This window comes from Myotis davidii, unplaced genomic scaffold (genome assembly GCF_000327345.1).
Source record: "Myotis davidii unplaced genomic scaffold, ASM32734v1 scaffold993, whole genome shotgun sequence".
Lineage (NCBI taxonomy): Eukaryota > Metazoa > Chordata > Mammalia > Chiroptera > Vespertilionidae > Myotis > Myotis davidii.
The window spans coordinates 431,712-443,718 of NW_006285483.1; the positions used below are offsets into that span (position 1 = coordinate 431,712).

General features: G+C 36.1%; 1 protein-coding gene across 6 annotated transcripts in view; it reads left to right on the forward strand.

Moving 5' to 3' along the window:
- The window catches only part of USP32 (ubiquitin specific peptidase 32), a 123,226-nt gene that overhangs the window by 54,910 nt on the left and 56,309 nt on the right, over positions 1-12,007 (forward strand). For 5 of the 6 annotated variants that reach the window (XM_006756163.2, XM_006756165.2, XM_015559068.1 and 2 more), the window contains exons 6-9: positions 2,456-2,587; positions 5,573-5,680; positions 8,558-8,673; positions 9,039-9,101. In XM_006756163.2, the coding sequence (XP_006756226.2) occupies positions 2,456-2,587; positions 5,573-5,680; positions 8,558-8,673; positions 9,039-9,101 (419 nt within the window). The remainder of the gene's footprint in view (positions 1-2,455; positions 2,588-5,572; positions 5,681-8,557; positions 8,674-9,038; positions 9,102-12,007) is intronic. The other variant, XM_015559066.1, reaches the window with a different exon arrangement.

The window sequence follows — 12,007 nt, forward strand, 5'->3', positions numbered from 1 at the left end:
CCCCCCCAATACTTTGCTCTGTGGAAGGTTCAAATTTACCACATGCAGATTGGGTACTTTCTAGAGGAGGCACTATACTCTGTGTACATTATTTCATTTAATCCTTGTGCCATCTCTGTGTACATTATCTCATTTAATCCTTCATTTCATCTCCATTCTGAAAAGAGGCAGCCAAGAAATTTTCTCAAGATCAAATGACTAATAGGTGTCAAAGTTGGGATGTTTGAATCCCAGAGTGCATGCTTATTTCCGTTTTAGGACCTGAAGACAGTTGATTGACACAGTCATTTTATTCTTTAATCTTTTATGAGTAGTTTGTAATTGCAGATAAAAGGATTTGGTCATGTGGCAGTTGTGGTGGTTGTGAGCCATCTTCAGACTGCAGAGAATCTTGCAGATTCATTTTTCTAGTTTCTTTTTCCCTTGGGATACTCACAAATGATTATTTTTTATTTCTCTTCAATAATTAATTTCATTTGATCCAGGCAAGATCATTGAATGATTGTCCTTTACCTACAGTGAAATAAATAATAAAATAACTATGATTTTTAAGAACTTTGTTTTAATAACTGAGAGTGAATTTTCCTTAATGTTGATCATATTTTTCATAGAATTTAGAAAGAGTTTTCAAAGTTTCCCTAAAATGTATCATAAGAGTCAATAAGCTTGCTACCTCAGTGATTCCTTGTAGTAATAGAATCTGGATTCTCAGGTAATTAATACAGTATTTTGGGCTAATTTTAGGGCCATATAACTAATTTTGATTATTTTTCTTTTCATATCTAATTCAAATTTACATTGTCTCTATTTTAGCATTTATTGTCTCAACTAAAAATATGTATATTATTGTATTCCCTTGCCACATTTTAGTTTGTAGTGTTAAAAACTTTGAATACAAAAAAAGTACTTTAGTGATTCTCAGACCATAAGCCGCTAGTAGATCTGCATGTCCCTTCTTGTTCATCCTCTTGTCTTGTAAATTATGTAAGGCTTACAGCCATTTTAATTACATCTTAGAAGGTCATTGCTTTTGAGAAGGTTGCATCCTCAAAAATGTTGAGGAACTTTGTGACTGTTTGAAAACACTTGGACATTTTGCCTGGCTTTTTAAAAAATTAGAATAAAATTATGGCATTAAAGAGTTTTTTCTGTAGCTGGAGCCTCTGACAAGGTGGGACTTGAGTAGGATTGCCCATCGTGCAGGACAAGAATTATTTAGAATGTTAGGAATATTGTATGCTGCTATTGTGAACCAGAAAAAAAAATATCTATAGATGGGTAATAAATTAATTTCTATATAGTTTATAAAGTATATGTTTTAGGTGTTGGTTTATGAATTGCAAATAGAACAACTACTGCAATTATTACCTCTTTAAGGGAAAATAAGGTTAGCTGCCTTCCCTTTTCTCAGAAGTGTTTAGCTGTCAATTCATTCAAAGGGTTTGAGTAATAATAATATAATACATATAATTTACTATAGTTTGTTTTTGGCAAATATTTAATTAATGAATTGCAGTCTGTAACCCCCAAATGAAGTTAACGTGAGCTTAAAAGGAAGCTCTAAAGCATGGTTTAAATTGGTAACCAGGACCAATCCGATCATTATTTTCCTCTAAATATATTCTACTTGTCTTTCCACATTTCTACTTCAGTAAAGAAATTGTGTTTTTTAAGAAGATTAAGGTAATAAAAAAATTGGGATGCAATTGGTGTGATTTTTCTGTGTTCTAATTTAGTGTATTATGTAAACATCAATTAATCAGAAATACGTTAGTACCTTAAAGAGGGGGGAAAGCACATATAAAATATAACTATGATTAGCGTATCTGTGGTTTTAAAAATATATACCTTCTGATGAATGAGGAACGAAAAATGTTCATGTTTTCATGATGCTCCTATAACCTGTCACATCGTAAATCCTCTAACTCTGCTATCATTATTGAGTTTGTTATTTATATCTTTTATTGTACTCTTTTTCATTTACTTAATAAATATTGAATTTCTAAGTAGTAACCATATTGATAGGATGAATCAGACATAGATTCTGCTCTTAGAATGTTTATAGTAGAGAGAATATGTATATAGAATCTTTAAACCCCAGATAGAGATTGAAACTGATAAAAAATAAGTACAGATAAAAAAGGTGTGGGATACCAAAAAGAAATGTTTCAGTTGTTTATTCTACATACTGGATTTAAGCAGTCTACTAATTGGGCAATTGCAAAAGTAATTTTTTATTTTAAAATCTTTTTTATGTTAACTTGAAATTACTTTTCATGCTATTTTAGATATAATGTATTTGTGTTTCAGAATTTTGTTTTAGATAGATTATGGTGGTTTTTTTAGCAATTAAATTGGGAAATTAAAATATATCCTTAAAAGTTATATTATTAGGATAAACTGCCCAGAAGAGGAGGCTGAGAGGTTTTATAATTTTGTTTGATATGACTCTTAGTGGAGGAATCAGACATCATTGATCTGGAGAAACGTTATTGGTTGCTGAAGGCTCAATCCCGGACTGGACGATTTGATTTAGAGACATTTGGCCCCTTGGTTTCACCACCTATTCGCCCATCTCTAAGTGAAGGTAGGAATTATTCTCTTTTCTTCAAGTGTTTTTTTGTAAACAGATTTGAACCCATCTCTTATTACTAACCAATATATCTTAACTCTAAAGGCTATAATATTACAGGTTTGCAAGTTTCTTGCAAATAGCAGAGTTTAGTGGAAAAAAACTAAAATGGGAATTAAGATTGTAGTTTTGAACATCCTGTATTACCTATGTGACCTTGCATAAATTATTTTGACCAAGTCAGTGGCTATGAAGCTGTATTCCAAAGAGGTACCTTAGTAGCTGGTGCCAGGGATTAGGGTGATGGCCACTGAATGGGCAGAGCTCCAGGTTTTTGCTTTGTTTTATTTGGGTATGTTTTTTGTTAATCCTCATATGAGGATACTTTTTTCATTGCTTTTCAGAGACTGGAAAGGAGGGAGGGAAGGCGGATAGAGAGAGAGAGAGAGAGAAAGAGAGAGAAACAGATTCAAGAGAGACACATCAACTGGTTGCCTCCTGCACACGCTCCAACTGGAGCCTGGGTGTGAACCCAGGTATGTGCCCTTGACCTGAATTGAACCCATGATCCTTCAGTGGGCAGGGCTGATACTGTAACCACTGAACCACATCAACCAGGACCAAGGGTTTTTTTTAGCCCCATTTCTTCCTCAATTTGAGTGCCTCTACTTTTTTTTCTTTTACGTAAGAAGTTTCCATTGCTATATTCTCCCCCCACCCCAACTACCAAAAGAAATTAAGAAACTACTGGACCATCTCTGAGGTCCCTGCTGGCTCTAAACTTTCCATTGCTATGACTTTCTAAAAAAATATATATTTTTATTGGAAGGGAGAAGAAGAGAGAGAGAGAAACATCAATAGATTGGCTGCCTCCTGCATGCCCCCCACTAGGGATTGAGTCCACAATATGAGCACAAGCTCTGACCAGGAATGAAACTGGCAACCTCTTGGTGCATGGGTCGATGCTCAACCACTGAGCCACACCAGCCAGGCATGCTATGACTTTTTAAAAACATTAGGGATACAAAGAGTAATTGTAGGTGATATCACACAAAAACACATTTGGAATCTGAATATTTGAGTTCTGCTTCTTCTGATCTTTTTAAACTTCTTCCTTTTGGGAACCCCCTTCTGAGTTTTTTGTTTTCTACTCTTTAAACTGAGGGTATGGAATTACATTCTTGGAATATATAATCTGTATTCTTCAGATTTTTAGGGTACTTCAGAAGTACTTGTTAGGGGAGCCGGAACTGATAAGGCCCTGGACTTTCACCCACTTCAACAGTACAGCTGTGTTTTTACCTTTTCTGAGTTGGAGAATTTGATAAATCATTTTAAATCAAAATAATTTTATTTCTACCTTTTACAAAATATTTGAAAACCACAGGATTAGATTATAAATCCCTTTTCTTTCTGAAATTTAAATACTCATTTAAAAAAGACTAGAGGCCCGGTGCATGAAATTCGTCATGGCGGTGTGTGTGTGTATCCCTAGGCCTGCCTGCACCCTCTCCAATTTGGATCCCTCTCACAATCCAGCACTGCTGGCTCCCAACTGCTTGCTTGCCTGCCTGCGTGCCTGCCTGATTGCCCCTAACCACTTCTGCCTGCCAGCCTGATTACCCCCTAACCATTCCCCTGCCAGCCTGATTGACACTTAACTGCTCCCCTGTTGGCCCGATTGCCCCCAACTGCCCTCCCCTGTTGGCCCGATTGCCCCCAACTGCCTTCCCTTGCCAGCCTGGTCGCCCCTAACTGCCCTCCCCTGCAGGCCTGGTTGCCCCCAACTGCTCTCCCCTGCAGGCCCGGTCACACCTAACTGCCCTCCCTTGCCAGCCTGGTCCCTCCCAACTGCTCTCTCCTGCTGGCTATCTTGTGGTGGCCATCTTTGACCACATGGGGGTGGCCATCTTATTTGGTGGAGTGATGGTCAATTTGCATATTACCTCTTTATTTTATAGGATTATGTAGTACAAAGAAGAGTGCAGTATAGAACTTCTCTTAATATAATGTGTTATTTTTCTTCATGTCATGGAAGAGCTTTATAGGAGCTTATTAATAACAGCATGTTAAAATCAAAATAAATGAACAAGGAATCTAATGAACAAAATAAACTAATGAGTAAAATAGAACCAAAGGCATACAAACATGGAACAGAATGAAGAATCTCAGAGGGCGGGAAGAGATTAACCAAAGAATTTATATGCATATATGCATTACCTATAGACATAGACAATAGGGTGGTGAAGGCCTGGGGCGGGGTGGGAACTGGGTAGAGGGGAAGAATACAGGGGGAGAAGGGAAAAATCTGTAATACTCTCAACAATAAAGATAAAAAGATAAAAATAATAGTATGTTATATCTTTGAGTGTGCAGTTAAACTTTTCCTTTTTTCCTTTTTTTTTGTTAATCCTCACCTGAGGATATTTTTCCATTGATTTTTTTGGGAGAGTGGAAGAGAGAGGGAATGACAGAGAGAAATATTGATGTGGGAGAAACACATTGATTGGTTGCCTCTTGCACAAGCCCTGACTAGGGCCTGAGCCGGGGAGGAGCCTGCAACTGAGGTACGTGCCCTTGACCATGATCGAACCCGGGACCCTTTGGTCTGCAGTCTGACACTCTATCCAATGTGTCAAACCAGCTAGGGCATCCTTTTACTTCTCAATCTTTCTAAATAATTTCTGATTTTGGGATGGATTTTCAATTAAATTTTATTTTGTATACTATAGCCATTTTTAGTGGTTAAAATTGATACAAAATAGAGAGAGGCAGACATAACCAAACACTAAGTGATAGTAATGTATTTCTGCTAGGATCTTAAGTTTTAGTTATACTTATACCAAAAGAAAAAAAAACACTTCCTGAGACTACTGATAAACTCTTTTTTAAAAAATATTTGGCCAGTTTATGGGAGTCATGCCTGCTTTTATAAATATGTTATAATAACAGTAGGAAGTTTGGTTGCTTTGGTTTATGGTGTCTTTTCCTATTTTACAGGTTTGTTTAATGCTTTTGATGAAAATCGTGACAATCACATAGATTTTAAGGAGATATCATGTGGGTTATCAGCCTGTTGCAGGGGACCCCTGGCTGAAAGACAAAAATGTAAGTTAAACATTGTCACAAAATTTGCAAAGTATACAGTGACAAAATTAGTATTCATCTAAAATCATCTGTGGATTAAGGCTTGAATTTTCATCACTTTGTCAGATTAGCATATAGCAGTCTCATGTTGATATTTTATTGAAGCCATTCTAAGGATTCAATCATCTATTCTTTTGCACTGTGGAGTAGTTTGGTATCTTTGTGATTAATAACTAGTGGCGCTGGTGCACAGATTCGTGCACATTGAAAGGAAATTAATTAGAATTTCTGGGGCGATACTGTGACTTGAATGGCATCTGTGGAGTGTAAGGTGAGGGCAGGGAGAGACAGATCTTCTGACTCACAGCACTGGTTCCAGTGCAGGGACTGATGCAGGTGGTCCCAGGAGGTGGCTAGCAGTGCAGGACTGGGTGGCACCACTGGCGTCTGCAGAGTGAGTGGGGTCCCTCTGGCAGGTGGGGTCCCTTGGCCTGGCCTGTGGGGATTGGGCTGAAACCAGCTCTCTGACATCCCCCGAGTGGTCCCCGAGTGCAAGAGGGCACCCTGCAAAGTTGCTTTTGTACAGGGTGTGGAACACAAATACAAGTGTGCAATAAACCAGATTCAGGGCCGACAGTGCCCCAGGAACAACATAACCCACAGCGGAAGGTGGAATTGTGGAATTGCATGGCCCTGTGAGGAATCGGGCTCCCTCCTCTCTGGTTCCGGGGTGCGTCACCTGAGAACCGCTGCTGCCAAGTCACCGGAGCTCCTGTGTTGAGTATCTGCCCCTTGGTGGTCAGTGTGTGTCATAGGTACTGGCTGGATGGTCGGACAGTCATATGGTCACATAGCCTTTTATATATATAGGTGGGGTTGAGTGTCCTGATGAATTTACAGTTCATGATAAAGAAACTATTTCAGCCATAATATATATGAAAATGTTGAACATTTAAAAACTATTTTCTTTTTCCCCCCCTAGAAAATATTTTCTAGTAGTCTATATAGAGAATTCAGTGCCTTGCATAATTGGAAGTACAACTCATTTTCTATGACTTGTATAAATATTTTAATAGCAAAGTGAAATTTATGATCAAAACACAGTTTTATTAAATACTAAATTGGTCATTTAAATCTAGCTAAAATGTTATAGCATAATTTATAAGCATGTTACATATTAAATCTTAACCATAATTCACAAAATGCTGTTTACATTTAATTGGTACCTAATACTGATATATTTACTAAGGTTATTATCTGTCTTTCTAAAATACAGATCATAAATGTTGTCTGTTTTGAGTGTGCTATTTGAATATTTTGACCTTCAGTAATATTATACAATAATGCACTTTAACAGCATAATTATTTTGGGTGTGTATGAAATAGATTATTACTTAATATTAAAAGCTTAGATTTCTTTTTTTTTCATGATGATATACTATTAGTTTGACCTGGATTTATGATAGACTAGAGGCCCCATGCATGAAATTTGTGCAAGGGGCTTGGCCCTCGCAGCCCCTCACAGCCCTGACTTCGTCTGGAAGGTTGTTCAGCTGTTCGGTCTAATTAGCATATTAGCTCTTTATTATATAGGATTATTTTTTCCCATTAAAGTGCTAATATTGCCCTAGTCAGTTTTGCTCAGTGAGTAGAGCATCTGCCTGTGGACCAAAGGGTCACAAGTTTGATTCTGTCAAGGGCATGTACCTTGGTTTCAGACTCTATTCCCAGCCCTGGTTGAGGAGCGTGCGGGAGGCAGCCAATCAATGTGTCTGTCTCACATTGATGTTTCTCTCACTGTCTCTCCTCCTCCCTTCCACTCTAAAAATCAGTGGAAAAATATCCTCGGATGAAGGTTAACAAAAAAATAAAGTGCTAATATTAAAAAGAGAGGCTGAAATTTTTGCTTCTCACTTGATCTTAATTATGGAGTTAAAAACTTTTTAAAATTCTTTGCTGATGGACCAATGAAAGTTAAAAAACTAGTGATTCATTTGGAGTTAATTAGCAAAGTGCTTATATTTCTAATTCTTACAATCTATAATAATAAGAGGGTAATATGCTAATTAGACCAGACGTCATTCCGGACATTCTTCCTGATGAAGCCAGGGCCAGAGGGAAGCCAGCCGGGTCCCGGGTGCCAGCAGCCAGGGGAAGGAAGGCCTACTCTTGCACAAATTTTTGTGCATCGACCCTCTAGTATTATATATAAACTTCATTGAAGAGTTGAAATTCTTCTTTGGCAAAACTTTGAGTGTATATTAGTTTAATTGGAGAGGCAAAATGGAAATAGACTATCTTAATAACAGCTTGTCATTGATTCTTAATGTAGATTGAATATTTTCATCATTAGAAGAATCAACTCTTCAGTGATCAGTTTTAGATATTAGAAATTAATTTAAGGACTTGAATTACCTCCTTAAAACCTGTGAGGTATGGTAGTATTTATTGGCCCCCTTTTTTGTTTTCAAATTTGAGAGAGACAGCCTTAACCAGTTTGGCTCAGTGGATAGAGCTTCGGCCTGCAGACTGAAGGGTCCCAGGTTTGATTCCGGTCAAGGGCATGTACCTTGGTTGCAGACATATCCCCAGTAGGGGGTGTGCAGGAGGCAGCTGATTGATGTTTCTAACTATCTCTCTTCCTTCCTCTCTGTAAAAAATCAATAAAATATATTTTAAAAAATTTTGTGAGAGAGACAGATTAGTGAAGTGTGCAGTTAGTCCTACATGTTCAGGGGACTTTAATGACATATTTCTATGTCTGCTCTAGATGAGAACTTAATCCAGAATATATTTGTTTGAGAAATTCAGTAATTTTACTAGGGCAGCTTCTATTGAAATGTATTGTACTTCTAAACATAAAACTAATTCCCTTCATAAGAGTTTTATTTTTTTTAGTTTGTTTCAAGGTATTTGATGTTGACCGAGATGGAGTTCTCTCTAGGGTTGAACTGAGAGACATGGTGGTTGCACTTTTAGAGGTCTGGAAGGACAACCGCACTGATGATATCCCAGTAAGTTCTGATTTTAAACATCTTATTGTATGTAACTTCCAATAGGAAAATGGAGTGGAGAATTATTTTAAAGTCAGCGAATGAAAAGGATTTTTTATTACTGTTAGTTGCTGAATTATGCTACTCAAAATATTCATTGCTGAAGATGCAAAACTGGATAGAGAATTTGCCTTAGAAAATTTAATAAGCTGTATAAAGTAAGAATGAAACTACAGGATAATTATCGTAATTTTTAAAAGCAAATATAAAATTCTATTTATGGTAATAAAAAATACTTGGTCAAAATATAGTATATTTTGGCCACTGAATAATAAAAATGGTATCAACTCTTTTCTAATTACTCCTTTGAATTTCTCTTTTTAAAGGAATTACATACTGATCTATCTGATATTGTAGAAGGCATATTGAGTGCACATGACACCACAAAGGTGAGTTTAGCCAGGACTAACTTATCCTTTTCTAAAAATATCATGTACCAAAAATTGGGATATATAGTCTATAATATTTTAATCTGTTCTGGGTCATCCGTACCAACTGCTTATTTGGATCTGTGGTAACAGTACCTTCAGGTTGACTCTAAAGACAGTCCATTCCATGTGTTTTATGTATAAAAACATTTATTATAAGCTAGGCATTTTATAAAAATTAAGTAGACACAGCCCTTGTCAAAATAGTTTATAATTTTTATTTCTTCCATTTTAATAAGTTATGGTAAGGCTAACCTTATATTGAGCAAAAGAAGCCCCATAAAAAAATATACTGTATGATTCCATTTATATGAAGTCAGGAACAGGGGCAAAACTAACAGATGATGGTAGGCATTAGAATAATGATTTTTAATACTAATCTGGGTGGTCCATGTATTCCTAAAAGAGTTTGTTTTTTTATTGTTGTTTTTTTAAATAGTACTGGTAAGACCCTCTCAAGTTCTTGAATACTAGCCAAAATAAGCATGTACTTTATAAAGAATAAATCCTTTAATTTTTTAATTTAATAATATTTATTACTAAGACTATTATAATAGGTTTATTCCTATAGTTTGATTTATTGGGATATGTGTGTATCCCTGTGAAACTGAAAATAAGCTACATATTGTGAGGCATATTTGAGTTAATTTGAGCCTTTCCACTCAAACACTGACGTACCAAGTAGCAGATTGGTTATAGAAGTTTAGATTTAAAAAGTAACATCAGTGTTTTTTTCTTTCTTCAATCATAATTCCAGAAGGAATCATCATAGTCTTATTAACTGGTGCTCAATAGAAAGTTAATAGAAATGAATTTTATAGGGCTTGAGCTTTGTTTGGCATTTCCGTCATCCTGCCTTCATTTACCTTTTTTTTTTTTTTTTTTTTTTTTGCCAAAAACTATGGCGTCTACTTCTATTTGGAGTGTATAGAAAACCTGGGAGAGTTTCTGTTAGAAAATGCCTTATGTAGAGATATAATTGCTAACACTTTTTTTTCTGAGTGTTTAATAAGTAGGTAGGTATTATTGCTGTCTATTTTTATGTAAGATAGAGTTGCTACTTCTGGCTCTGCTGTGAACATTAAAAAGATAATTTAGCTTTTCAGCTCCATGTAACCATGATAATGAATGGTTAGCGTTTGATTTAATTTTTTTATTATTGACTTTTTACAGAGAGGAAGGGAGAGGGATAGAGAGTTAGAAATGAGAGAGAAACATCGATCAGTTGCCTCCTGCACACCCCCTATTGGGGATGTGCCTGCAACCAAGGTATGTACCCTTGACCAGAATCCAACCTGGGACCCTTCAGTCCCCAGGCCGACGCTCTATCCACTGAGCCAAACCAGTTAGGTCTAATTTTTCACTTTTTAATATTTTTTGTTGATTTTTTAGAGAGAGAGTAAGGGAGAAGGATAGAGAGATAGAAGCATTGATGAGAGAGAAACATCATTGATAGGTTGCCTCCTGTACACGCCCTACCTGTCATATGCCCCACAGGGAATTGAACCAGTGACCTTTTGGTTCCTGGGTCGATTCTCAGCCACTGAGACACACCAGCCAGGGTGGTTAGCATTTTAGAATGGAACTTGGACCTTTCAACCAAAGCTATTAACCATACCCATTTGTGACTAGATTGTGCCTGTATTACCCATTATTTTGTACCTTTAGATTGGTATTAACATACTTAATAGAAATTGTATCCTGAAAGTAAGTAATTATAGTGCTTTAAGATCTTTCCTTATTACATATGGTTATTTTATATTGAGAAGAGAATATATCAATATCATTAAATAATAAAAGCTAAAACATTTTTTAGCTAGGGTTATTAGGTAATTGTTGAATACATGAAATATGAAATATTTGGTTATATTTTTGCCAGATAAGAAAAAATATATATCATCTTCTACATGGTTTATGTAATTTTTGGTGCTCTTTGGCAACACAAAAATGTTGCTTTCCCAACTTATAAAAATGTAATGTTAAACTGCATTTTGGAGAAATGTAAAGTAGATATTAAATCTTTAAGAAGTCTGATAATATTGCTCTTTGTTACTAAGAAGGTCTTAGAATGTTGTTAGAATGAAAGGACTGGGTTATACTCAGACTCTTCGACCAGGAGTTAAACTGATCCAGTCAGCTTTAGTCAATGGAAAGAGCATCAATGCTGGAGGTCACAAGGTTGGGTTGGGATTTGAACTAGAAGTTTAATGCGGATTTGAATAAAGCATCAGATTTCTCCTTGAAGGTGAAGAGAAATGAACCCACTATGTTTTGACCTTAAAATTCTCTGAAATTGGCGTTTCAAAAGTGAGAACTTTTTATTCTTCCAAAGAATTGTAATCCTCCCCACACTGAAGCCTAGAGATTGCAAGTCCTAAGGGAGGTGCTTGAAGGCATGCCTGGAAGTTATTTTTGTACCACATTTCATTTCAGTTTCACAGTGTTAATTTAAGTGTGTTCCTTAGCGATATGTACTGTCGTTTTGTAAAGGAAATAACCCAGTCCTCCAGTTTATACATCACATCCGGCATTCCCACACCACTTTTTCATGACCTATTAATATATTGGTCTCTGTGCTACAGTGGAATCTTAGGTTTTGCATCAGAAAAAAAAAAAAAGAAAGAATACTCCATTTTCCTTACCCAGAGCTTTTTGTAGTTTTCCATAGGTAACCCTTGAAACAGAAGATACTGTTATTTTCCAGGTCTTGTGAAACAAAATTGTTGATGATAGATTGTCCTCATTACCATTGACTGTTTCAACAGATTTTTGTTACTTTTAAACTTATTCTAGCTAGCTGGACTACTTGTCATATGAACACATAGAATCTATTTTATTTTAAATATATATATTTTAAAAATTTAACT